General features: G+C 48.2%; 2 protein-coding genes across 2 annotated transcripts; both read right to left on the reverse strand.

The window, feature by feature from the left end:
* Positions 1–362: 362 nt before the first annotated feature.
* On the reverse strand, positions 363–20,598 carry TNNI2 (troponin I2, fast skeletal type). Its single transcript, XM_075928790.1, has 8 exons — positions 20,590–20,598; positions 9,100–9,129; positions 7,795–7,881; positions 5,011–5,175; positions 4,368–4,496; positions 2,463–2,552; positions 1,974–2,150; positions 363–819 (listed from the first exon to the last, which is right to left on the reverse strand). The coding sequence occupies exons 1-8, from the start codon at positions 20,596–20,598 to the stop codon at positions 718–720; spliced, it is 789 nt and encodes a 262-aa protein (XP_075784905.1). The 3' UTR covers positions 363–717.
* Positions 19,550–27,639, reverse strand: LOC102447711 (uncharacterized). Its single transcript, XM_006134925.4, has 5 exons — positions 27,524–27,639; positions 26,331–26,429; positions 24,220–24,309; positions 22,501–22,685; positions 19,550–22,247 (listed from the first exon to the last, which is right to left on the reverse strand). Exons 2-5 carry the CDS (start codon positions 26,416–26,418, stop codon positions 21,399–21,401), a joined length of 1,212 nt encoding a protein of 403 aa, XP_006134987.2. The 5' UTR covers positions 26,419–26,429; positions 27,524–27,639; the 3' UTR covers positions 19,550–21,398.
* Between the last annotated feature and the right edge of the window lie 306 nt (positions 27,640–27,945).

Genomic DNA, 27,945 nt, shown 5'->3' on the forward strand with positions numbered 1-27,945 from the left:
AACTTTTGGGGTCAGGGGCCACTGAGCCATGGAAAAATCAGTCGGGGCAGAGGACTATGAGGAGGCAGGGGGGATGGGGAGGCCATAAGCCTTGGGGGCGAGATCCAGGCAAGCCAGGGGCTACATCCGGCCCCCGGGCCTTAGGTTCCCCACCTCTGTTCTAAATATTGGAATGCTAAAACCAGTAAGATTCTTACCAGCCAATTACTGTGACGACATTGGCAAGGGCATAATCCATGAAGCTTGATCACTTCAGATCTCTATAGGGAAATTTAAAAGGCCCTCCTGCCTCAGGAAATAAGTGGTCATGTGACAGAAAGTAAGTTCATACCTTGATCTCCAAGGCCTAAAAAATTCAACCATACTTTCAAAGCTTTATTTACACAGTTAAGATCATGTCGAAACACCAGATCCTACAACATTACAGTGTGTAACTGCATTTGATTTAAGTTCATGCCACTCGCATTGTTTCAAAATGTACTTAAGATATTGCGTGATTTAAGGACCGTCACTTCTGTAGCAACTGTAGGAGGTGAGGCTGAAGGTAGGTCTTGTGTCTTGGATTTCTTTGTGAAATGAGGCCGCGGACTCAGGAAGTTTAGCCCTAAACAATGCTGCTAGAGAACTGGCTTAAAAAATAGGTGGCAGGACAGATGGAGTAGGAGAAATTTGGAAATTGACTAGATACTAGGGTTACAATGGGCAGCTGCGTGGGCTTTAGGATTCACCACTAGTCTCAAACATCTTCTTCCTGCCCTCCATGCCAGACTTCTCCTCGATGTTCTTCCTCCAGTCACCCACATCACGCAGATCCTTCTCCTGTTGGCATTAAGAGGAAAAAACATGGGTGCTGAGTGGTATTCACACTTATCTTCATATTCTTTAGTTAACAACCACCTGGTATAGCTCGGATACCACCTTGGATTCCAGTTAGCAATCCCATCTAATGGGCCTAAAGGGGGTGAAATTCACCCCTGTGCAGAGGACTGACTCAAAGCTTATACGCCACAAGCCATCTTTTGAAGGACTTCATTAGGATTTAAATGACGCGTAGGCTTTGTGCTGGCATGAAATGCACTGCTAATTCTTTTCATCCCCCAATGCTTTCCAGACCATCTATACAGAGATCATTAGACCCACTGTGGAAATGCAGCCACCTCTGAGATGGAAAGTTTATTAAAGTTTAAACTTCTTAATAGGGGGGATTTAAGTTAGCAGGATATTACCCCAAACTGAAGGTTGACCAGGACTCAAGAGATATATCATCGACAAAAGGCCAGGGGAGAGGGGATGATCTAAGTCTGGATTTTGCAGGTTCGCTCACTGTGACAGTTTTGCTAATATTACCTAATCTGGAACTGGAATGGAGTATCCTCTCTTAGATACTGACCATCAGGGGGCAAAGTAAAATAGTTGGATACCGAACTAATCCGTCCACAGGGGGGAGCCATTACAATCCAGACTTTTACCACTTGGTAGTAAAAATGTATGGCAGTGAGAGAATCCCAAACAGTCTCGCCCTGTGCATCACAGCCCTGTGTGCATCTTCATGACATCTGGGAGGACTCAGGGCTAGGAGAAAATAGCCACGTGGCTGACATGGAACCATTCTCAGGGTGTTAGAAAAGGCTAGTGAAGCCCAGTGCCATTTGCAAACAACATGAAGGTGGCAGAAGTACGGAGACTGTACCCTTTTATGAGCAGCCTGGTTCTTTAGTCCAGAGATCCATAGACCAGCTGGTCACAGGCCCCCCTGTGTGTCACAGGCCCCCCTGTGTGCCCAACCCACAAAGATGAGCGTCTAGTACAACTGCAGGCAGGGAACTAGGGCTTTTTAGCTTAAGCTGTGGTAGCTCAAACTCTTTGCTCTGGAGGTTCCCAGGTTAGTCCTCACTGCATTGACCCAGAAGTGGTGAAACCAGATTCCCAGCTAATGCCTGGATCCTGGTACAACAGGAGACGTTGTGTGATACCTTCTCAGTGTCCTCCTTCTTGACCTGCTTCAGGTTAGCGCGAAGGTCCATGCAGACCTTGTGTTTAGAGCCCAGCAGGGCACGCAGCATAGCATCAGCTGACATGCGGACCCTACGCAGGGGTGGCCTCTTGAACTTGCCCCGCAGGTCAAACAGTTTCTGGCTCATGTCTTCAAGCTACAAAAAGACAGAGAAGGAGAGAGAGGAAAATGAAGTGGTGAGATGGGCCTACAGCAGAGGACAAGTGGGCAGGCACACACACAAGCGATATAGCATACAGTACACCACTTACGAAGGCAAATGATCAATTTGGCAAAGCTTAGGCAAGCCCAGAAGGCCAGGGGAACATGGAAAACAGGGAAATCAGGAGATCAGGCAAGTATAGAGACAGTGTAGTGGGAGCATAGAATGCTATAGAGAAAGACAAAGCAAGGGGCTAGACTTCACTCATCTCCAAGTCGGCAGAGATTAGGTGCCAGAGAAGATTACCTCCTTGGTAGTTTTCTGTAATTTAGCCTCAGTGTCATATCTTTCCTCATCCACCACCTCTATCTTGGCATGAAGCTTTTTGCAGAGCTCCTGCAGAGAAAGAGAAAAGGACACTGATCATTGGAATGCAAGTGACTCACATCACCTACCCTTTCCATGGCTTCCTCCAGTTCTGGAAGAGTCCAGCGTAGGCGCAACTCCAAATCTCTGTCATTGGAGAGGGCTCTTTGAGATATCTCTGAATGCTCACAAGCAAGCCAAGAGAATTCCCCTGAGCTCCTCATGCCGGAAGGATAAGTTGTCTTAGCATGAAGTCTTTGGGGGAATCTGAAGGATTTCTTTCTCCTCCACCTTAAAGAAAGATTGCATTGGGCAAGGGGGCGGAGCGATCTATTGTATTTAAATGCAACCAAGTATGGCTGTGGGTTAGAAGGTCCCAAACAAAGTCAACTTGATACCTCCACTCTGAGTTCATAATCAAATTTATGGGACATGTGGGCTGTGTCTACATTGGCACCCTTTTCCGGAAATGCTTAAAACGGAACAGTTTTCCATTATAAGTATTTCCGGAAAAAGCGCGTCTACATTGGCAGGATGCTTTTCCAGAAAAGCACTTTTTCCGAAAAAGCGTCCGTGCCAATGTAGATGCGCTTTTCTGCAAAAAAGCCCCGATCGTCATTTTCGCGATCGGGGATTTTTTGCGGAAAAGACTACCGGGCTGTCTACACTGGCCCTTTTCCGGAACAGTTTTTCCGGAAAAGGACTTTTGCCCAAATGGGAACAGCATAGTTTTTCCGGAAAAACAATGATGATTTTACATTAGATCGTCATTGCTTTTCCGGAAAAGCAAGCGAACAGTGTAGACAGCTGGCAAGTTATTCCGGAAAAGCGGCTGCTTTTCTGGAATAAGTGGCCCAGTGTAGACACAGCCATCGAAGCAGCTGAGTAAGGTTCCCTCTGCAGAATTTTGAGTGGTACATGCAGAGCTGACCAGCCTACTGTAGAAGTTTTTAAAAAGCCAACATCCATTTCTGGACCCACAAGTTTTCATCTCTACTTTGTGAGGGGGGGAACTGGTCAGCACCTCACCTGTATTGTGGAGCCAGGACTTCACCTCTTACTAGCTACTATGCCAGAAGTGGAGCAGAGGATGTAGAACATGGGTGCTCTAACAGAGAGGGTATGAGGAGACGTCAGAGGGACACAACCACTTTGCCTTGCCTAAACGCCAAAGAAGGACGTATGTCCCTGCTCGGTTGCAGGGGTATCATGGTATTGAAAAGGTTAAGAAGAGCCAATATAGGGAAATAGGCAGCATGATGGATTGAGATAGAAGAGCCATATACATGGTAGGGATGTTTAAGTAGCATTTAATGAGCTAATCGAGTTAGTCAATAAGGGAGGGATGCTGCGGCTCTGCAGTTTAAATATAGTAGAAGCTGGGCAGCAGACAGCCTGGTACTGCTGTGCCTTTGCCTTTCAAATGTAGTAAGAGCCACCTAGGTCTTGCTACATTTAAAAGGCAGAGCTGCAGCGGGGGACCCGGTGCAATCCAAATGGCTCGTACAACATTTAAAAAAGGAGAGATGCAGCAGTCAGGGACCTGACGTGAGCTGGGACTGAAGCCATCCTGGCTTGTGCCGGGTCCCATGCTGCACCTCTGCCTCCCCTGTTCCCCCAGACAGTGCTGGGGGAGCCAGCCCCTATTCCCCCCCTCCCTGCTCCCTCTGATACAGAGGCAGCAAGGGGCAGGGAGCAAGTAGTCACTTGACAACCCAAAGAGCCTAAGCTTATTGGGCAGTCGACTACTTGACTAGTTACTTATATCCCTAATACATGGGGCAAAGCAGAACCCTAAACCTTCTTGCTTGTGTGTGAGGAAGATGGAAGAGACAGCGTTGTTACCTGCAATTCCTGCATGGAGTGTGGGATTGACAAAGGAGGACAGTGCTCGGCAAGGTAATTAGCCTTTTCTGCTTCGTTAGCAGCTGCTTCTTTCTCTTGGAGAGTAGCAGCAATCTGAAGCATAACACTCTGGAGGGGAAAAAGATACGCCCAGTTACTTGTGTGAGGGAGCAGCAATGAGGAGGGAGGGAGCTGGCAGCTACTCCAACCCCAGTGTTCCCAGCAGGAGTCTCACTGAGGAGAGGTCATGGACTCTCCAGTCCAGCCTGATGCTCCATGGTGAAGTCGGCATACCAGTGCTGGCTGTGGGGAGTGTGCAGCTCTCCTCAGCACCAGCTTCTTCCAGCCAGTGACTCCAGCCATAGGGAATGTTGTTGGAGCGGTGACTGGAGAAGCTTAGGGTCACCTCAACCCTCAGCTGGCCTGGAGGAGGATTCCCCAATGGTGAGACACACTCAATTGGTCCAATTCCCGCAGGAGGCACTGTCTGGAATTGGGTGGGAGGGTGTGCCAATTTTGGGAGCTGTTGGTGTTTGCAGTGCTGGCCTTTGCCCTCAGGAGACAGATGGCAGGCTCGAGAATGGAGAATAGGATGATGGTGGACAAACCCCATACTTCATACAGTATCAGGAATAGCACTTACCTTCAGATGCTGCCGGCGGGCAGTGGCTGCCCTCTTCCTTTTCTGCAGGTGGGAAGAAAGACAGACAAGGCAGGTCACCACATGCTTCCTCTCCACCTCTTCCCATCTAACACTAAGGACAGTTTTAGAATCTCTATTCCCGCCCAGACTGGGACGCAAGATGGACTCAAGAGAAGAGTAACATCCACAGCACAAAGAGAGCTGGCATCAAGCCCCCACCCAAATCCTTGGCAGCTGGTCTCCCAACTAGAAGACATTGATAGTTTGCTGCAATCCACATCTGCTAGGTCAGCACAGATCTTCCCGGCTGGTCCCAGTATTGCCAACTCTAAGCAATGGAAAAACAGGAGTCAAATCCTGATTGGCTTAGAAATCATATTTTCTTTTGATAGATTAGAGGCCCTTTCCATTCCCCCTCTGATTTCGGACTGCTGCAGGGGCCCCACGTTCTAGCTTTGCTTGGCAACCAGGAGAGCTAGAAATGTGGGTGTTTTACAAACTGAAAGCTGAGGTTGTAATCCCAGGCCTCCAGGAGCTGGGGCTTTAAGAACCCCAACGCCTGTGAGACGCGTGCTCAGAATTATGAGCGCAGGCACAGAGCCAACAGCACTAAGGGCCAGTGAATGGAATGCAGGGGAAAGAAACACTGAGGAGGCAACATGTTAGAATGAATCCCACTTTCCAACTCATCCCTGGCCTCGCAGTTAATTATCTTTCTATTTATGGTTCTCGGGCTCTGAGGAGACAGGGCTGTGGGAAGAGCAGATGCCTCATAGCCGGGGTGTGAGCACAGCAGTGGGGCTGTACGTGCGGAGATGTACCTATCTCCATCACTCCACGGGGACAGGCAGACCAGAAAAGCTGTAGGCAGCAGGACAGAAGCCACGGCTCCCCCCCACTCTCTCCCCTTGCAGCAAGGAGAGGTGTGACGTAGCCAGTGAGAAAAGGCTGTGGGAGCAGGGGAACCAGATTCACTGGTCCATGAGGAAAAGCAAAGCAGAAGGAGGCTGCGTGGGAGCTGCCGGGGAGGAGGCAGGCATGCAATAAGGCCAACAACAATTACACTCCACTGCCTTGGGTGTATTGAGTGGCCGCCCCACCCCCTTGTTTATGGCCATACCTTATCTATCATTTGGGCAGGGACAACAAAGGAATTACTCTACAGAACAAGAGCCTAGGACCAAGTTTTGCACATTGGCCAACACTATGATATTGCAGAGGAAAGAGAGACTTCCTCCTGCAAGAAGCACTTGGGCAATCAGTGCTGCCCATAGCAGGGGCCTGTTGCAGTCCAGGAGCCAGCATATCCAGAGCAGCTTTCACATTGCATGGTTTTTTTTAAATCCACAAGAAAAAAGGCCTCACTGAGCTGTTTCAAATGGATACCAAGCACCAAACTTTGTTTGTTCCTAGGCGACATGGGCTATAAGCAACAATTCTATTTACAGAAGCCACAGCCTCTGTCCCACACTGCACTGCAGCTGTTTCCTGAGCATTTCATCATGGAGACCTCGTGCACCCGTGTGTGGCTGGGGTGGGGGAAATACACACACAATGACATCTGATATGCATTTGTGGGGGAGGGGAAGACACAATCTCTGCTTTATGGAGGTGAAGGGGGAAAGGAAGGGGATACAAATCTGTAGTCAGTAGTTTGTTATTGACATTTCAATTGCACCTTTCATCTGGAAAGCAGGCAGAGCTCGCTCTGGAATATGTAAAGATCACTTCCCGGTGACAGAAAGGCAGCCACCTCTGAGGTAGAATGCAACAGCAGATTAGTTGCACGCCACAAGACCACACAGCAGCTTAGAACATGTGGAGGACACTCTACACACAACTGAAAGTACAGAGGGAGAATTAGAAGTGGGCTTTTATGACATTAGACCGAATTTGACTAGGATGTTGGAGCTAAAACTTTTACTTTGAATGGAATTGCTGTGGGATTTCCTTCAAACTTGATTTTAATGGGTACAGCCTCTCCCTGAGTTAGAAACAAGTTACGGACTGAACACTTGGCCGTAACTGGATCCATTCGTAACTCGGACCCCATTGAGTTACATAGCGACCGAGCTGTTCGCAAGCGCGGGTCGCGTTCGTAACTCAGAGATCACCTTTACGACTGCTCCATGGGAGCTTTGGTCATAAGTGCGAAGGGTCATAACTCGGCCGTTCGCAACTCGGAGAGCGGCTGTATTAGCTTAAGTAATAACTGACTAAAAACTGGGTAAGGACCTCAGGATTTGATCTCCTGGGTGAGCAGAACCTAGGGTTTAGCCATCATCCAAAAAGGAGCATCCCCAGAACCAGAGTGTCCCCTGTGCTGCGGTATTGGTGCAAAAAGGAATGAAACCACCAATAACCAGTGCTTGGATCTCTGGGAGTTTTCCCCATCCCAGTAATTATAGACCCCATCCTGTGTCACTTAGGAGTCAGGATGAGGTCTCACCATGAGGCAGTGCACAGAGCAGCTTGCTAAGAGTATTCTGGACAATTCTCATGGTCACAGAACCAGCATCAAGCCTTGCAATGAATTGCTTCCACTCCTATACCTTTTTGAAGCCATTTATCCAGGTACCAAGTCTAACAGCTCTCTGGACAATGCCCCGCCCCGCCCCTGCTCAAAGTCTATGCATCACATATGCCTTAAAAAACAAGGGTAGAATTTCACCCAGAGTGACTCAGAAGCAAGCCAGATCCAGTAGAAGGAACCAATATATTATACAAGGAGAGAGGACTTCTTCTGAACGGATTCCACACGTGTCCCTCTCCGTCCACGCTTACACAGTCATCAAAATCCTTCATAGCCATTCCCATGCCGGCCAGAGAGTTGAGCACAGCATGACGCAAGGTGCTGTAAGGGGCCTGAACCTGTTCAGATTGGAGTTTCTAAGTGGGCAGCGTCATGCTAACCCAGAGTCAGGTTACAGAGAATCACCTTCAAAAAGGGTCAGAGGGGGAGCTGTGTTCGTCTGTAACTGTAAAAACAACCAGCAGTCCCGTGGCACCCTAGGGTGTGTCTAGACTATAGGGTTTTGTCAACAAAACTGTACCTGTGTCTACACTACTGCTGAGTTCTGTCAACATAACGTCAACAAAACTCAGCAGTTTTGTCAACGGCGGTAAACCTCATTCTACGAGGAATAACGCTTTTTGTCGACAGAGTTCTGCTGACAGAAGGCGTTATTGCATCTACACTGTCCTTTGCTTCTACACTCTCATGTCGACAAAGCGGCTTGCTTTGTCGACAGAACTGGATGTAGTCTAGACGCTCTTTGTCGACAGAAGCTTTGTCAACAGTATCTGTCGACGAGGCCTCTGTCGACAAAAGCCTGTAGTCTAGATGTACCCTTAGAGACTAAACCCATAGATTAGATCGTGAGCTTTCATGGGTAAAACCCACTCGAACGCTCATGATCTACTTGTCAGTCTAAGGCGTCACAGCGCTACTTGTCTTCCAAAAGGGATTAGGCCCTGATTTGTGGATGCAAAGGCAGCAACATTGCCACGGCCATTCCTGTCTCTATACATTGCCTCTTTAGAAACTATGTGACTAATAGACCATGAACATCTTCCATTCAGCTGGAAGCAACAGGGACATGAAAAACTTCTACAGCATCATCTTGTGGTCAGCTTGGGAAGTAGTGATGCTTCGGAAGAGTAGAGGGAGGGGGAATCCAACCTGTAAGCTACAGCCAATAAACGTGCCCCTCTCCAAAATACTATCCCCTGGCTTTCAAGTTGCTGGTACTTGTCCTTTGCAAGTTAGTGGGTGAGTTTTGCTTGTGGGAAGATCCCCGTTTCCTTCCAGGTGCTGGACTTTTCAACAAGCTAACACAAAACCAAATGTGACACTGTCCCCATGCAACATTACTAAGAAAAAAATCCCAGAGAGAGAGAAAAAGAGAGAGACTTACGTCTTCACTGTTCAGGGAGAAAGAAACAGAAAAAGTGGGGAGGGGAGAGAAAAAACAAGGAGATTAGTTAGCATCAAAACCAAAAACAAGAGAAGGATTTTTAGAAAACAAAAGTTGGCACTTATTTTAAAGACTAAAAAGCAAACACATGCTATCAAACCCAGGAACTTACTCTGACATCTTGGTTTAGTGGATTTAGAACCTGCAATTAAAAAGAAGTGTCACAATCATTTGTGCTCAGAGTGAATTTCTTGGATTAATAAGCTAAGGACAGTTTCATCAGAAAAGAGGAAGTGGTTTGTGCTTTTTTCCCCCAACTTCCACAAAATTCAGTTTCACAGAGAAGTAGGCTGCAGTTTATGGAGAGGTGCCAAACATGTTCTCACCCAACTGCAGCACCAGGATCCTTTCAGATTAGACAAAATGCTTAGGGAACACGATAGCCTGGGCAAAAATTCCTTATATGTGAAAGGACCACAGCAGTCCCCTGCCCCACTTCTGCCTTCTGTGATCACCCAGGTCCCCCCTTTTTCTTCAAGTGTGCTATGGGAACACCCTATTCTGGGCTAGTAGTTGATTCATCATATACTTATTCTGTACACATTCCAGGACAGGGAATTGAACTACAGTCCCTTCCTCATCACAGGCTGTGTAGCCTTGGCAAGTCACAGTCTCTCTGGGCCTCAAGTCCCCAGTTTTTAAAGGGGATAACAACACTTCTCTTACCTCTCCGGGGCACTGTGGGGAGCAATCTATGAAAGATGTGAGGCACTCCGATACTACACTGATGGGGACCAGATAGGAGCCATGGTTAGATAGGGAAGTCAAGGCCCCATGTTTTCATTGTTCATACAGCACTGAGCACAGTGGGGTACCAAACTGCAACAGCAACCTACATAATACTTAATACAGTAGATCTCCAAGTTACCATAGTTATGACAAAGTAAGACTTCAGAAAGATTTCCTATGTAATTTCCTGAATTGCACGGAGAAGTGAAGTTGTTAATATCCCTAACACATACAGGTAACCGGTTAACCAACTACCCGGTACTCAGGGAGCAGCCCCCTATCCGCGGTCCACTGTGAGCTGAGGGCTGCTCCAAGCCTGCCAGGTCCCCATACGGGGCTGCCAGTTCTCAGCCCTCTCAGGCTGGGAGTCAGCAGCCTCATGCAGGGCTGGAAGCAGCTGGGCTGGAACAGCCGCCAACCCATCCTCATTTAATCAGTTAACCAGTTAAACTTAACGTTTAATCAGTTAACTAATTAAATGGGATTCTACATCCCTAGTATGTGTACACACATGTGCGATAGTGTTTACACACTGTGTGTGTGCATGCATGCATGTGTGTATCTCTTGTATTAATAGAAAAAATAAAATACAACAAAAAAACTGTAGAAAATGGATTTCCCCTATTTTATTTATCCACATAAGGAGTGCACTGTGCCCGCTCAACCCAGAATGTGACTCTTTGGACGTTTTTTGGTGGGGCGGGGGGAGCTGGGAAAGGATGTAAGCAGTTAATTCAGACAAAGGAGGAGATAAAGGTCAAGGGGAGGCGCAGAAAGCAATGCTGATCTCCCCAAGGAAACTTTATCCTGGAAAATGTGCAGGGCCCATCACATAACTGGGGAGAAAGTGCTTCTAAAAATGATCCGGGCAGCTCGCAAGGATCTCCAGCTGTCTTCTTAGGCTACAGCCCTTCCCAGTGCCAGCCCTCTTGAGGTCAAAGCAGCACAGTGGCAAGCCACTGGCGGCAATGATATACACACAAGAGACTTGGCATCTGAGGAATGTGAGTGCACCAGGCAGGTTATTTTTAAATTAAATTCTTCTTTAACGACATCTTAAGTAGCAAGTGAAAAGGAAACCAGACAAGAGCCTCACTTTCTCTTCTATGTGACTAAATACATTAGCATCTGCTCCCTGCAGCCTCAGCTTGCTGGTTTAACACATGGACATGCAAAAATCAACAGCAAAGCCTAACTCTCTACTGGGAAACCAAGCAAGAGGGTTCCATACTCTGCAGATCTATTCAGCGTGGAAGAAAACCCTAGCACTAGATCATCGACTGCGGCAATTCAGAGTAGCTGATGGAGGTATGCTGATTTATATCAGCTGGTGATTTGGCCCCACAGCTTTGGGAACTAGATCCAAGATCAGATTTAATCATTGTTGGTCTTTGCTTCTACTTAACTAAGTTACAGTTAACAAAAGCAATTGACTGGGAAGGGGGTGTTAATAGACTCAGTTATAGATTCTACCAGGGCATACCTGTAGTCAACAAGAGGGACAATTTTAGATGTCATCAATAAATAAAACTGACATACTTGAGAAAGCTAAGACTGATCATACTATTGGAGATGGGTTAACTGGAGGTTTAAAGTTTTCCCACTCAGCTGTGCCAGCAAAAGTCCAGATGCACCAGCACTTATCTCAAACTTAAAAAGCAAGTTCTGTTCCCCCTCACTCCTGTAACAGCAAGTTGGGTCAGTAAGAGACATGCAAAGGGCTCACCTAAGTCCCAAGCAGAAAAACAGACAGCACTGGTGGAAGGACAGGATCAACTGGCAAGCCACAGGCAGCTGGATGAGGGAGGAGGTATAAATGGGTTTCTCCGATGGCTCAGCAGAAAAGCCACCTGCTCTTTAAGGGCATGGAAATCTCCTCAGACCAATGATGTGTGAGGGTCCAGAAATACAGAGCACCTCCCTCGGCTGGAGCAGTCAGCCTAGCCAGCACTCAGAGTGTCTTGGAGGAGAGAGAAGCCGCAGTAACTCAGGGAGTCACTATAGGGTGGGGATGGAGAGGGACTCTGGCACAGAGTGATCATGGAGGAAGAACTCTTCATTAATAGCATTGATAAAGGCACCAATCTGGGCACACTTTGCATGCCTTAAAGCAGTGTTATTTAAACTGTGTTCCGTGGTACATCAGTGTGCTGCGAGGCAATCAGAGGTGTGCCACAGAGAAAAACAGAATTCAAAATGGCCACCCTTAAAGGGGCAGGTGACCTTTTTTTTTTTGTGCTCAACTGTCCCCCGACCCCCTTTTTTTTTTCTCCTCAGTAACTTGGTGTTCCTCATAAAAAAATTATGTTTGGTGTTCCTCAGTCTTAAAAAGTTTAAGAAACACTGCCTTAAAGACAAGAACATTCCTTCTTTGGATGCTCACTCAGGCTGTCATAACTTCCTTCCTTCCCCCGTCCCTCCGTGCCAGGTACAAGGCTGTGCAGTTTCTATATTTCACCTAAGTGTCCCAGGTGGCCCAAGCTGGAGCTCAGACAAAACTTCCCAAGCAAGAAGTGGGGGAAGGTGACTAGGAGAACATTCAATGTCATGGCCCACTAAGACCAGTCGGATAAGAGAAGGCTCTGGCAGGCCCATCAGGATGATTTGTGGCAGGACACATGCCTGCAAAGACCAAGAACCAGCTGTTGTCTTAACAGAGGCCATGTCTACACTACAGCTGTGACGGCACCACAGTGTAGATGCTTCCTATCACAAGAGAAGAGGGTTTTATCCAGTGGAATTCTTCCATTGATCTAGTTATGTCTACAACAGCAGTTAGGTCAACCTAAGCACAGCAGTCAGGGAGCAATATTTTTTAAAGCCCTGAGCAACATAGCCAGGTTGATTTAATGTTTAAGTGTAGACCAGGCCTAAGTGCAAATCAGGGATGTAAGGTCTGGTCTACATTACAAAGATAGGTCAATGCAAACCATCTTGTGTCGACCTAGTTAGGTATGTGTCTACACTTCAACTTGTCTCCCACTGAAGTAAGAGCCCTGTGATTGCAACACAGTAACACCATCTCCCCAAGTAGTGTTGAGCCATGGTTGTTGTACTGAGGTCAATGCAATGTGAGCATAAAAGCTGTGTTGACTAGAACAGTCCTCCAGCAGCTGCCCCACAATGCCTAACATGGACCTCTCTTGCAAATTCCACTGCTCAGGTGTCAGAGACTGGAAGCCCTCCCGACCACCTTTTAAAGCTCCACAACACACTTAGCAGTTCTCTGTTGTTGTGTGCAACTGCCTCATTGACTATGACAGTGACATGTTACAGATGCACTTTGGCCTGGACTAAAAGAGATTGGGTCTTCTGGGTGCATGGGGCAAAGAGGTTAGGGTAGCACAACTCCAAATTAACCGCAGAAATGTGGACATCTACGAGCAGATTGAACAAGGGATGCAGGAGAATGGGTGAACCAGGGACTAGCAGCAGTGCCGCGGGAAAGAGAAGGAACTGCACAGACATACCAGGTCAGGAAAGCCAACAGTCCAGTGCCAAGTTGTAGCCCTGACACTTTTACAAAGAGCTGCTTGCCATATTTGGTGGAGACCCCATCCCAATGCTGCACACCACTGTGGAACCTATCGAGAGCCCAAAACTTCACTAGAAGAAGTAATGGTGCAAAAGAGAGAGGTCGTTATCTGCTTTACATTCCCTGCAGAGGTAGGCATGGGGGACCATGCCAAGCAGTTTGTTTACATACACAGGAGTGTCCTTTGCATCTTTGGCAGGCACCATTGTAGTAAACAGGTTAGCAGCGACAGACCTAGCCGGCTTAGAAACTTTGGCAGCTGCCGTATTCTCTGTACCTTTGTTACCTCTGGAGTGAGCTATCAGCCAAAAACACCACCACCTGTGGAAAATGGTGCTAACATTCATTACCACCCCTCAGTACTCCTACCTATACTGATATGCTGAGCAACTCTTTTCCCTCAACCTAGCAGGCCACGCTCTCCATGGTCCTGCGAGTGATGCTGCGCAAAAGCCAGATGTGTCAAAGAGCAATAGAACATGTCTCGTTTAAAACTTTAGGGGAGCAAGGGAAGGGAGCTGTGGAACTGAACATTCACTTTCCATTGGGACCATACAGACCATGGCACCTCCGTGTGTTTTGTCTGCAGCTGTTGTGTCCTTGAGGAGTCAGCAAAAGTTTGTCGTGTAGATCCAGCCAATGAAGTCTGCATTTTGCATTCACTCCCTACCACCATTTCCCCATCCCTGTCCCCTGTAGTCGTAGCATGTGAAACAGTGGTCCCCGAGCAGACAACATGATCGTAGCTTCAGTCCAACTTCACTTTCACGTGATCAAAATTGACAAGCCCTCTGTCCCTTCTGCGCATGGTGCTTCAATACCATTGGAAGCATTTTTAAAAAGCAAACCACAGAGGAGGTGAATACCATCCGTCCCTTATAGTTTTAGGAAGTGAATAAGACCAATATGCACCAAAGAAAATAAAGGTGTTTCAGTCGTTTTATCATCACAGTAGCACCCTTGTGACTAGCGGAATTCATGCACATTCACAATGTTGTAAGTGTATACACAGCATCGCCAGGGGCAGGGAACCTTTTTGGGTCAGGGGCTGCTGAACCACAGAAAAATCAGTCAGGGGCTGCACACAAGTGAGAAGCAACAAACAAAAACAAAACAAAAAACCCTCACGGATGTGGCCTCCAACTGAGAAGGAGAAAGACACTCTCCACATTCCCCTTGCACACCAGAGCTGGGGGAGGGGGCAGGCTAGGACATTGTGTGTGTTCCAGCCCAGCGGTAGTGCATGGGCAGGGAGTGACTGGAGTGCCAGTGAGGGGTCCCCAATGTTGGGGGGGCACCCTGAGCATCCAGGGCCAGATCCAGGCAAACCTGAAGCCACATCTGGCCCCCGGGCCTTAATTTCCCCACTCCGATCTAGTACAAAAGGACCCCAAAGAAGGCTCAAGGAGATACTCTTAGGCTGTGTCTAGACTGCATCCCTTTTCCGTAAGAGGGATGCAAATTAGACACATCGCAATTGCAAATGAAGCGGGGATTTAAATCCCCCCCATTTCAGTTGCATAAAAATGGCTGCCGCTTTTTTCCAGCTCGGAGCTTTGCCGGAAAAAAGTGCCAGTCTAGACGCAGATCTTTCGGAAAATAAAGCCTTTTCCGAAAGATCCCTTATTCCTCTTAAAATAAGGGATAAGGGATCTTTCGGAAAAGGCTTTATTTTCCGAAAGATCTGCGTCTAGACTGGCACTTTTTTCCGGCAAAGCTCCAAGCCGGAAAAAAGTGGCAGCCATTTTCATGCAAATGAAGTGGGGGGGGATTTAAATCCCCGCTTCATTTGCAATTGCGATGTGTCTAATTTGCATCCCTTTTTACAGAAAAGGGATGCAGTCTAGACACAGCCTTAAAGATCAACTCTAGCAACCCTCCCCGCCACCCCACACACTCAGAGATACTTCATCATGAAGGGTGTCAGGATAGGTTATGGTGTTTCCAAATTTCCACCTCAGAAGAAAGTACCATGCTTTTGGCAGAACAACATGGACAGGGCTGTGACTGTCTTTTCTCAGGTAGTCTGCTGTGTGCATCAAAATGGACACAGGTTCCTCCTCTAGCAGCCCAGGGGAGGGTCAGAACATGGCAGAACTGAAATGCACTGTGGGAAAAGAGCATTAGAATCCTAGCCCCAGTGAAGTCAATAGTAATATTCTTCCCAATGATAACGGGCCAGGATTTCATTCGGCTACTTAGCACTATTCATCTATTGCAAAGTAACGGAGGACTAGTATCAGAGACTTCATGTTACGGGTGAGAAAAAGACACACAGAGTGGAAGTGACTTGCCCAAGGGTGCAAAGTAAGAATTAGAAATCAAGGTCCTACATTCCCAGGCCTGCTCTGCCCTCCCCTCCCTCCAACTCCACTGGCATGTCAATACAAAATCCCCTCAGGCATCACCTTTAAAACAAGTTAAGTCTTTAGCAGCAAGTGGCAGGCTCACTGCCGCAGACTTCCTGTTCTGCCACCTTCCAGCATCAGAGCAACCACAGATGCTGTTGCTTGCAGTACTGCAGAGGAACAAAAAGCCTGCAATGTGAAGGGCTAATGTCTCACCTTAGCAGCAAATAAGTTTCCCCCCTCACAAGAAGTGAAATTTGCAATGGAAATCCACTCCCCAAGCAACCCTTTTGTAGGACGGAGGTGAAAAGGAGATAGGGAGCTAGAAAGGTCTATAGCAGGGCTACTCAACTCAATATTCACAACACATACCAGGGCTGCAACTTAAGTGTGGTTGCACATACATGCAAATAGCTTCTTTCACACTGAGGGGCATGAATACAAAGATTAAGATAAGACTGCACAACACACAGGCCACATTTAAGTCAGTTCTGCTGATATTAATAAAATGCAACACTTACCCAATTTCCACCCATATGACAGCACTTTTAATGAGCAATGACAGTCCAGGAATTTAACTACTAAAATGCATATTAACAAAAGACCATTATATTGACTAGTTTTTTGTTTTGTCTCCCACCCGTAGGCTGCATGTTGAGCCCCACATAAACCCAAACTGCACCGCGTGCCGCAAAGAAATGGGCTGCGGGCCGCATGGGGTCCACAGGCCGCGTGTTGAGTAGCCCTGGTCTATAGATTTATTATGTATACCCATCCTGTAGCATTAGGGACTAGACCCTCAGCAGGTATAAACCGATGCAGTGCCACAGAAGTCAATGGACCTATACTAAATAATACCAGCTGAGAATCGGATTCTATGGCTGCAAAGCCACTTCAGGGCTCTTGGAAGTACACAGAAAGATTTTTAGCTCAGAAGAAACCTCTTGCTGAGGGGAAGCAAAAAGGTGATACACATTATGTATTACTGGTGCTGCCTCTCTCATTCCAGGAGCAAGCATGGGTTTAAAACTGCATCCCTATTTTCTTAACTTTTAGCCAAGGAGTTATTTATTTGGAGGGGAGGGGAACCTTTTCCTTTGCACTATTATTTCTATTAGGGTAGTACGGAGGAAGATCAAGGATCCGGGCCCCATGTGAACTAGACTCTGTGCAGACAAGTAAAGATAAGCTTTGACAGCAAAGGCTTTCTGCTACACAGAAACACAATCTAGTTGCTGAATGGGACTGCAAATCAAGTTTACTTAAAAAAAAAAAAAAGAGTCACACCAAAACTTCATGCAAATGACATTCCCCTCCAGTGAAGCCCAGTGAACAGTCACATGGACACAGGGTACATGAAGACAAACTTGGCTTTTACAGTGCAGTATCACAGCTGAAAAGATGTCTCCTTTTTGCCATCTGCTGGTAGACCAGCAGCACAGCAGAGATTCACCTTGGTTCTCTCTTCCCAGCACCCACCCCACAAATTTTCTTTCCTTGAGACTGGCCCTCAATCCCAAGAGACAAGACAGCAGATTGTACAATTTGGCTGTTAAACCAAAATAGACATTAGGGATGACACACCTTTCTGGGGCTTAACAATAATGGAGGCCCTCCTCAAATACCTGCAGCAGCTTGCAATGCTCAGGTAGTCCCTGTGCTAGACAGTAGCCAGCTTTGCAGGAGAACGCACATCACAGACGGTGGGATATTGAAAAGCACCAACCTGTACTAGGAGTAGACAACCCATTGACCCTATTTTTCCATGAAGTTTGATAACGGAGAAGACGCTGGACTTGTTCCAGGAAACGGTAGCCTCAGCAAGCCAGTCTCCTTCTCAACTTATTTCTCTGCCTTGATGTTACTAAGGAAATGACAGTAACTACTGCTAATACTATCATCTGCTCTGGCTGCTTATTCCTCCCACACAGCCCCATCCTACTTCCAGTGGTATCTGTGGGAGTTTTGCCATTATCTTCCACAGCAGCAGGATCTAAAGTACTTATCTGGCCCCTTTTACCAGCGTACAGATCTTCAACACCCCTGTGAGTAGGGAAGTTCTACTCCTCCCCTCTTACAGGTAAGGAACCAACATACAATGAAACTCAGTAATCTGGCCTGGTACATACAGGGAAAGGAACCCAACCCAGGTCTCTGCAGTCTAAGGCCAGCGCTGTATCGAGTGGATCACCCTTCCTCGTAGGATCAGAACCATACACTATTCATCCCCTTTGGCTCGGTCTACATGGACATCTTCCCATCAAGTTTCCTCATCATCCCAGCTCCAGCAGTGGTAGCGATGATAGGAATATGGGTTTACACAGACGACCTCTGTGCTCAGAACAGGCCTAGTGAAGGTGGAGTTTATAACGCTTAAGCTACGAGTATCCCACCTACACTCACAGCTACCAGCCAGGAGATAAACTGGCAGCAACGGGACTGGGAAAAGCGAGGGAAAATGGGACGGTAGACCAGGTCTGTGTGACAGAAGAGATTACTATGGAAGAACATAGTGTTTCCAGCAAAGAGAGACAGGCTTGGTCTACACTGGAAAGTGACATCTTCATAGCTACCTTAGTCAGGGGTGTGAAAATAACATCCCTGACAGGACTCCTGGACTCCCAATACAGCTATGTCAACAGAACACTTTCTGCCAATATAGGTAACTTCATTTGGGGAGGTGGTATCCCTACATTGACAGAAAAAGGCCTTCTGTCACTGTAGGCTGTGGCTGCACCAGGAGGCCATACTGGCATAGCTACATCAATGCAGCAATGAGAGTATAGCCTCTGTAGCGTAGATGTACCCACGACTTCCTGGGAGGAACGTCTGCTGCTGCTTCAATTCCTCTGCAAGAGGCTATTTTTCAGAGATGCTTCTTCAGGAACAGAAAAGAAAGAGCTAGCAGTCGCATTTCTAAATAGGCAGTTTCCTGCAGCAGCCCTTTAGCAAAACAGGTTAACGGCATTGCTTCTGATCTTACTATCGCCAGATATGCAAACCATGCTTCCCAAAGCGAAACAAGTCTTCACGATTTTCTCCAGGGACTCTACTGCAATCTCTTCAGATAAACAACATTCTTGCTTCACACAAAACTGCACAGTTCAGCCACAAATTGCCCACGGATCCTACAAATAGTTGCTCAGAACTAGGAGTGATGCCCAGAACTGGTGAGTTATCCAATTCCTTTCCACAGCACCCACTACATTTCCTACACCCACGGGAGTCCTCCACACCCTTCCCAGACTTCACGAGTTCCTTATATGCCGGCCAAGCTGAAGGAGAAGTACCAGAGTCCAGATAGGTAAGGCAGGTATGGACTAGGGATATTAGCTATCGTATAATTCAATAGTTGTGTAACTGCATAAAATACTACCAGTCATACGACTATGCAATGGTCCCCAGGGGCGGGGCCAGCAGTCAGTGCGTTCCAGCCCCACTCCTAGGGAGTTCCCTGCCACCCCACGCTGCTGCCTCTATATCAGAAGCAACAATGAGGAGTAACAGGCAGGAGCTGGTTTGTGAGGTGAGCCAGTTTAAAAACCAGCTCCTCTCACAGACTGACTGCCTGCCGCCCCTTGCTGCTGCCTCTGATACAGAGGCAGCAGTGCAGGCTGGCAGCAGGGTCCCAGCTCCCCATGGACAGAGGCTGCTCCACAAAATAGGGGCTTCTGCCATAAAGCAGCCTCTGCTGGCATTGGACCGAGGCTCTCCGCGGAGAGAGGCTTCTCCAGGGGATGCGGAGTAGTTTCTTTCCGCAGGGCACTCAGGCCTGCTGCAGACAGAGGCTGCTTCGTGGCAGCTTCCCGTCCCCCCACACTGCTGCTGCGGGTCAGGTGGCACTGCAGAGCCAGTGCTGGCAGAAACTGGCTTTTAAGCCAGTTCCCCGCCTCCCCCTCCCAGCCATTGCTGCCTCTGATACAGAGGCAGCTGTGGGACGAAATGTGTGTAGTCAACAAGATTAGCTGATGAACCTAGGCTTATTGGTTAATCATATAGTCAAGGACATGCTGACATCCCTAGTATGGACTTTTATTTAAGAGCTTTGTTACTTCTTTACAACTTCAAATCTTGGCCTGAAAGGATAAGGAGAGCCGAGGTCATAAAAGTTGATGGTCTCATCACTTTGCTGTTTTAATAAAAGTAGTGTAGCATTTCCAAAAACATAGGTGGATCAAACAGTCCTATCCCCTTCCCACTTCCCCCAACCATGGGGCCATAAGTTCCAGTGACGGGTTCAGACTACCCAATGGGTTAGTATAGTAATGAAGCCACCAGGCCACTACCTTCATAATCTTGGGGAGGAGGGAGATCAGAAGTAACAGATCTATGGGATGTTTCCTTAGCGCAGGCAGTCCAACAGTGCAAGGTGGAACACCAGCAAGCTCCTTGTAGTCTGTACAAATTATCAGAGTGGCTCAAACTGGAATCCAGTGCCAGGAAGAAACCCAGCAAGCATCAGGAAAATCAAAGAGTCAAGAGAGCAACGATGTCCAAGTGTGAGAAAGGGCGGGAGAAAGAGCAATTCTTAGCTAGAGTCTGAAGGAGGAGAAGATCCATGCAGCAAAAACAAAAGGAAACGCTCATCAGACCCTTGAGAGGAGCTTTGCTCTGAGCTGGAGGAGAAGCCATGTGCTGTCAGTGGCCACCCTGATCAGCAGCAGACAATGAAACTTCAAGAAGAGATTATGCTGGTGAACTGGTATGACCATCTCAGAATGATGAATGTGACTGTAGCTCCTAGAACAGCTCAGCCTGGGCTCCTTCCGTCTGAGGTTTAGGCAAGTATAAGATCTGGGCACACCACAGAGCATCTGCCTAAGAATCCACAGAGATTGGACTACTGCACTGTTGTCCTGGGCTTGGAGGAATCCCCATGTAAAGTTGCTAGGAGATAGTGGGAGAGTAGGCTGACTGGCACACCTTAACCAATCATCCACTGCCAATGCTGCAACACTCGTCCTTCCTTCCCCCCCATCTTTTTTCTCACCTCATGCATCCTCTCAACTCTTCTATTATTAGACTGTAAACACTTGGGGCACAGGGGCCTGGCTTTTCTCCTTAGAACCGTAGAACTGGAAGGGACCTTGAGAGGGCATCTAGTCCAGTCCCTTGCCCGCACCGCAGGACTAAGCATTACCTAGCCTATTCCTCCCAAGTGTCTGACTAACCTGCTCTTAAAAATCTCCAATGCTGAAAGCACTGTGCACACTACAGGCACGGCCTATGGGTCACAGAATAATGAGTCCTATGTGGCACCAGAGGACACTAGTCCAATGTCGTTCCACACTGAAACGAGGCCCCTTTGTCTGCAGTTCCAAATGGGGGTCTGATCCCAGAAATGCCACCTGTTTTCAGGTGTAACACGTCCTCTTTGCCCAAATCACAACTCTCCCCACAACCTCTAGCCTAGTGGAGAAAACTGGCTCTGGACATGGTGCCTTCCATAAGAAACTAGCATATGCTGCCCTATGTCTTACCTACCCCACCTTTACGGAGGATCTAACCAAGGTGTGCCTTGAGGTTCCCTCCCAGTAACCCTAATCCAAAGCGTGACGTGGCATGGAGACACCATCTCACACTCACTTCTGCTACACTATAGCCACCGACCAGGACAGCCACCTGCTTTGTGGCACTAGCCACAGCTACCAGAGCATGTGCCAGCAACTAGAACTACAACAGAACAACTACAGTCACCACGGTAGGGGAGATGAAGGCTTTTCTTTTTTGGCTGCCTCGGATTCCACTTCTGTCCTAGTACCAAAGAGAACAGCACCTGTCTCTTGCCACAGTGTCCTTTTAAGTCCATGCTACCTTCCGGGACATGGAGAGCTTCAAACACTCCATGTCCATGTCACCGGGGTGCAGGGACCTCTCCAGGCCCACCAGCATATCCCGATGACACTCACGAATGTTCAGCGGGTACCTGGCCCTCACAAATTCATAAGCTGCCATCAGCCTCATGTTGTGCTTCACCATCAGGTACTGGATGACACAGGTCGGGGCCAGGGAATAACCATCCAGGCAGTGGATTAGAACCCGCTTCCTTTTCTCCAGAGAGGCCTCAATGCACTCATTAATGTCCCAGAAGCAAGGCTCCCTCAGGGCAGGACACCCCCCATTCAGGGGGCCCTGGATGTCCACCTTGAGGCGGGACCAGCTGTGCTGGAGCCCTTCTCGACTGCATGTGCACGGAATGACATTCAGGATGCAGCTGCTGGGCAGGCTGCTCATGTCGATGATGCTGTCGATGTTGTTCCTGCACAGCACCCTCCCACAGTAGGCCGCATTGAGGTTCCCAAGATAGATGCAGTCCATCACCCTGCCGATGATGGGCTCTGAGAAGTTGAAGTATTCCGGTCCCCCTGACTTTGTGTCACAGGGCTCCTCAGGCTTTGCAACCCCCTTTAGGCTGTAGTGGTGGGACTTCTTGGAACCACAGCAGGGCAGAGGGTTGGAATCCAACTCCACTCCGCTGTGCCGAGATGGCGGAGAGAACAGGGAGAACCGGCTGGAGGATTTGGCTTTGGCGAGCGGTCCCACTGGACTGGACAGGGAGGGAGAATCAGACCTGGAGGCACAGAAAAGGGACGCCCGCTCCAGAGACCCTGTGCTGCTGGCTGTCCCTCCACTGTGAGCCTGCTCCATCTGTAAGACAAAGAGACCAGTAAGACTTCTGCTCCAGCTGCTCGTGAAGGCCTGAGAGAACAGGGCTCTAGCAGAGGGGGCCAGACATGGCAGTAGGCCCGGCCAAGCAGTCAAGATATCAAATTGGTACTGGAGCAGAAGACATGAGAGGCTTTAAAAACCTCCAACATTTCTAGGCCCAGACATCTAACGAGTCATTTCCCCTTGTATCAGACATAGTCCATGCCACAAACACACCCAAATCACTCCCCACCTGAACCTGCAGACTCCTCCGCCATCTCTGGGACACCAGACCATCAGAGTGGCCATCCCCATCTGAGGAGAGTGAAAAGCAGAGCGTCCGATGTTTCCTGGTGGGCAGCTGGGGTGCAGGGGACACATTGTCCAGCTGTCGATTCAGGGCTTCATTCTTATTCATCATCAAGTTTGGACAGGAGCCTGCGGGGATAGAAAAGACCAGCCATGCACAGAGAGTGTTTTCATTATAACAATCTGCCTTGTAAAGACACAGGGTTCCATGCATCTTAATAAGCCTTACTTCAACACTCCCTCTAATGTTCAGCTGCTGCTGCAGGAATATTGTGATTCACTGAGAGAAGAGCTTGAAGCAATTATAGGAAGAGTATTTTCACTGGGTATTCCAGGGGACTCAGAGGCTACAGTGAAATCTTTTTCAGCCTATTTGTCAACATGCTTGCAGTTTTCCCACTTCTTGAGAGGTGAAACAATAAAATATTGAGCTACGAGTCCATTTGCTTCCACAGTGTTTCAATACAGAATTTCAGTGAAGACCCAATGGTTCCCAAGAGCCCTTTTTTACATAGAAGATAGTGCCTAATAGCTTTACTGTGCAGTACCACATATCTATAAAAGCACTAGTGCTTAATAGCTTTACTGTGCAGTACCACATATCTATAAAAGCACTAGTGCTAATCAGTCCTCAGATCCCTGTAAGTCAAGGTTTAAAGGAGGAGAGGAAACTGAGGCAAAGAGGCAGAATGATTTGTCTCACAAGCCACAGAAAAGCTCAATGAGCCATAATTTTATGCCACACTTCTTACTCCTCCCCCCTCCAAATGTTCTGTTCCATATGGAAGCAACAACACATACAGCTGACAGATAAGTTTCACTCCCTCTACCTCCACCTGTAGAGCACAGAGAAAGCCGAAAGAATGCTACAGCAGGGAGAGAAGTCCCAATGCACGCAGCATGTATCTCTCTCTAATTATGCTAATGCACAGCTGGTTTGGGAGTAGGGTGTGTTACACCTGAGTAACAGATCCACCTACCCTCTGAACATCAGCCTCCCACCTACCAGCTTTCTAGTCAGAACCAGAATTAGAAGCCATGTGTTTGTAGCTCCCAGCCCAGGATTCAGAGCTTATAGTGCTAAGGAAGCTGAGATATAACTATACATATTCTTTTAACTACAGAGTTCAGCAGAAGGCAACTGCAAAAGCCTCTCTCTCCCCCCCCTTCCTCCCCACCCCATTTCCAAACCAGTTAACAGTTAGCTTCTCCAATCCAAGATCATGGATTTTAAGAAGCACTGACCACACTGAGACTGCCACATAAGTGCGTGCATGTCAGTCTCTGCCCCCACAGAGCTTACAATCTAGAGACACAAGCGTCTGGGCGGAACATGCAAGATGCACAGACTGAGATCCAAGTAGGTTTACATGATTAACATTTTAAATCCCCTTCATGCCTCCCACCTCTGAACCACTAAAGCTTTTTTGAGTCATTAAGGCACTAACTAGTAACAGCAGGGCTGGAAACCCTCTATATATGTGTTCAAGAAGAGAGCAATAGCCCATCCACACTCCACACAAAGCTCCAAGGCCAGTGACTTCCCTGCTAACCAGATGCGCCTCAATATTTGTTTTGCTGCTCTCCATTTCCCCAGGAGATGTGTAAAAGCCAGGTTTAAAAATAGGCAGCAGCTTGGAACATTTCACCTGCCTACACCCACCTGTGCAGTGCTGGGGAAGAGCCACAGAAGAGGAGAGCTGCAAGGAGCTGGGCATCTTAAAGGTTTTCTGAAGGTGCTTTACAATCAAGCCTGGAAAAGTGAAAGGGACATGAATATTAGCAAAGGCATAGCTTGAGTGATATGCTATATCAGGGCTGCTTCATATTATTAAGTACAGACCCATAGGACGGGCAGCAATTGCTCACAAGCATCCTGCCGCAGCCTATGACTAAGCAACATCTAAACAGGTAGGGTACATCTAGACTGGCATGATTTTCCGCAAATGCTTTTAACGGAAAAGTTTTCCGTTAAAAGCATTTGCGGAAAAGAGCATCTAGATTGGCACCGACGCTTTTCCGCAAAAGCACTTTTTGCGGAAAAGCGTCCGTGCCAATCTAGACGCACTTTTGCGCAAAACAAATCTGAGCTGTCTACACTGGCCCTTTTGCGCAAAAGGACTTTTGCCTGAACGGGAGCAGCATAGTATTTCCGCAAGAAGCACTGATTTCTTACATGAGATCGTCAGCGTTCTTGCGGAAAGTCAAGCGGCCAGTGTAGACAGCTGGCAAGTTTTTCCGCAAAAGCATCTGCTTTTGCGGAAAAACTTGCCAGTCTAGACACAGCCGTACAGTTCAGCCCCAGATATGCCACATGTAAAGGGTTACATTATGCTAGCCAGAAGCTCCTCGCTGTGCTGCAGAAACCACAAATCCAAAGTGAAGATGCTTCCAAGTACTAAAGACCTGGCAACCCACTTCCACTCTGAGCAGGGCTTAGAACAGGGATGGAGACCTTTTTGGGGTGGGGGACCACCGACCCACACAAAAATCAGTCACGGGCCACATAGACATGAGAAGCAAAGTGAGAAGCTCCTGACTGAGAAGGAAGAAGACACTCCTCACACTCCCCTCGCACACCAGAGCACTAGTAGATTTTGTGTGCTCCAGCCTGTGAGCGGGGGGCTGAAGCGCCAGCACAGGCTCCCCAATGTGGGGGGATCCCTGAGCCTTGGGGGCCTGGTGCAGGCAAGCTGGGGGCCGCATCCAGCCCCCTGGCCAGATTTCCCCATCTCTGGCTTAGAAGATGCAGCGCAGGCAACAGAGATCATGGGCCAATGCTTCAATGAGCTGAAATCCTTTCTCCTCCCATGCCAGAGATCTTACGATACAATAATCAGGTTTTATTCCACAGCCTCCTAAAACCAGCTTCCCCAGAATAATCTGCCTATTACAGAGTCCCTTCCTAAAGAACACATTTAAGATGTGACCAGTTTCCAGCTAACCTCAGAATAGGACAACACAAACACCATTTTCAGACGATCGTCACACTAGGGATGTTCAATTTTGATTTAATCAGCTAATCAAGTATCTGATGAAATGTCTGCTGTGCCTCTGCCTTTTAAATGTAGTAAGAGCCACCCGCAGCCCTTACTACATTTAAAAGGCCGAGACACAGCAGTCAGGACCCAGCGTGCTTCAGTCCCCACTTGTGCCATTTCTCCCACTGTGCCTCTGCCTCCCCTACCCCACTGCGGAGATGATGCTGGGGAGAACCGTCTCCTGCTCCCCTCCTTGCTGCCTCAGTTACAGGGGCAGCAAGCGGGAGGGGAAGCAACTAGTTGAGTAGTGATTCGACTACCCGATAAGGCTAGGTTTATTGAGTACTCAACTAGTAGCTTTCATCCCTACTTCACACCTCTCCTGGCTTCCACTCTATCCATGATCGATCCCCTTATCTCTAGTATTACAGTGCCTCCAAAACAGCAGCCTCCCACATCCTTGTGAAGTAGGTCAGCCTCTGCCATTTTGCAGAAGGAGAAGTGGCAGCATAGAGACATTAAATGACTGCCCAAAGTCATTACCAAATCTGGAAATAGAACCTAGGAGTTTGGCTTTTCATGCCCCACACTAACCCTTAGGTCACAAGCCTTCTTTGTAGGTGGTGGCAGGAAGGAGAAACAGTCGGCTTTGAAATATACATTAGCCTTTGAAACCAGCTGAGAATGACGTTGTTGCAGCTCCTACATCTTTCCCTCCAGGAACTCCTGTTGGATTAGTCTGGGCTCACATCCTATTCCCCCCATCCCTCCCTCCCCGCCCCCGCACACTCACCTGTTACCCCATTCCTCTTTGAATTGCATTTTTTGTCCAGAAGCTTGAAGGCTATGAAATCCTTGTGCCATTTCTCTACCGACTCCATTGTCCTTGGAGCTGCAACAGTGAAAAAAACAAGAAATCAAGACCTACACACACAGCTGCTCACCTTTAACATTGGGAGATCTGGCCTGCTGGGAAACAGAAGAATGAAGCTGCCAAGCCACACAACAACTGGTTCTTTTTTTCTGATAAGATCACATCACATAATAGCGTGTGTATATAAAAGGGAGATAAGCCTGAACCTAATCTCGAATGCAGCCATGCCCCAAATTTCAGGGTGTTTGCAAAATTTGGGGCCATATATAAAATAAGCTCAGATTGGACATAAACAAGCTTTTAAAAGCCTTTTCTTGTGTACGGTGAGAAAAGCTCGGCTTCCCACTTGAAAGAAATCACAGTCTGAGTAGCTGCACATACATAGATAACATTAAGCAGTTTTGGACAATGGAGTCAGCAGCAACTGCCCTTACAATTCATAATCATGGAGCTGGCCTGTACTTCAGATAGGGAAGCAACTTTGTTGTCCATGGTCAGTTATGATTTTCACCACTGGGCCCAATCGGTCCCATTAAATATAGCCCAAAACCAAGTATTGTATTAGTTACTTGTCATCTGCTAGGAGGTAAATTAAGAGAGAAACCTTAAGGGTGGGAAAAAAAATCCCACATCTCTATTGTAACATTGATAACTGCAGCAGATTATTCTGGGAGAGAGAAAGGGTTTTTTTCCCCTCTTGCTGGAACCCCACAAAACCTGGTCCAGAAAGTGATAAGAGAAGGGGAAAGAGAGAGGTGACAATTCTAAAGCACTACACTGCAATAGTGCTTAACTTTTAAGAGACTGATCCAAAACTAACAAAAAAGCAGGAGCGAGAACTTGAGCTCTTGGGGAGTATCCAAAAGCCTAGTGCCCATCCAAACTTTGGACAGGTAAGAGCAGCACGTCCTGGGCTGGAGGAGTATTGGTACCAGGAGCCAGCAGCCGGGAGCAGGTGCCAAGGGATTAACCAGGAAAATAAATGCACACACAGAAGCTAGTGCCTGCTTTGGGGAGTTGGAACTACTTTGCAAGCCCTCAGGCACCCCAGAACACAGGTGGGGAGAGCCCCACGGCAGCAGGGAGGGATGAGGCAGCCCTCCCCAACTCACCGCTGCTGTTCCCCAAGAAAGACGGGTCTGAGAGGAGGCACAGAGGAGAGACACCCGCTTCATTCCCCTCCTCCAGCTTCGGCACAAAGACCCCGCGCCTCAGCCTAGTGCCTCCTTCCCAGTCCCACACTCCCCGCCACCCACCCCCTGCAAACTCAACTCCAGCCCAGGCTGGCTCAGCCCCCCGCACCCCTCCCACGCAGCCCCCAAAATCTCACCCCACCCAACACATTCCCAGCCAGCCCCCGCCGGAGCGTCCGCAAGCAACGCCTGGCCGCTGTAGGAAGTTCTCCCTGGCGCTCAGAGCCACCCCGCAGGACTCCCCGGGGAAGTTTTACCGGCGCGAGGGCGGGGATCCCGGGGGCGCGCGGCGCCGGGGCTGCAGCCTCTGATGATCCGCAAGTGCAAAGGGCACTCCCCGG

Source organism: Pelodiscus sinensis, chromosome 4 (genome assembly GCF_049634645.1).
Source record: "Pelodiscus sinensis isolate JC-2024 chromosome 4, ASM4963464v1, whole genome shotgun sequence".
NCBI classification, from domain to species: Eukaryota; Metazoa; Chordata; order Testudines; family Trionychidae; genus Pelodiscus; species Pelodiscus sinensis.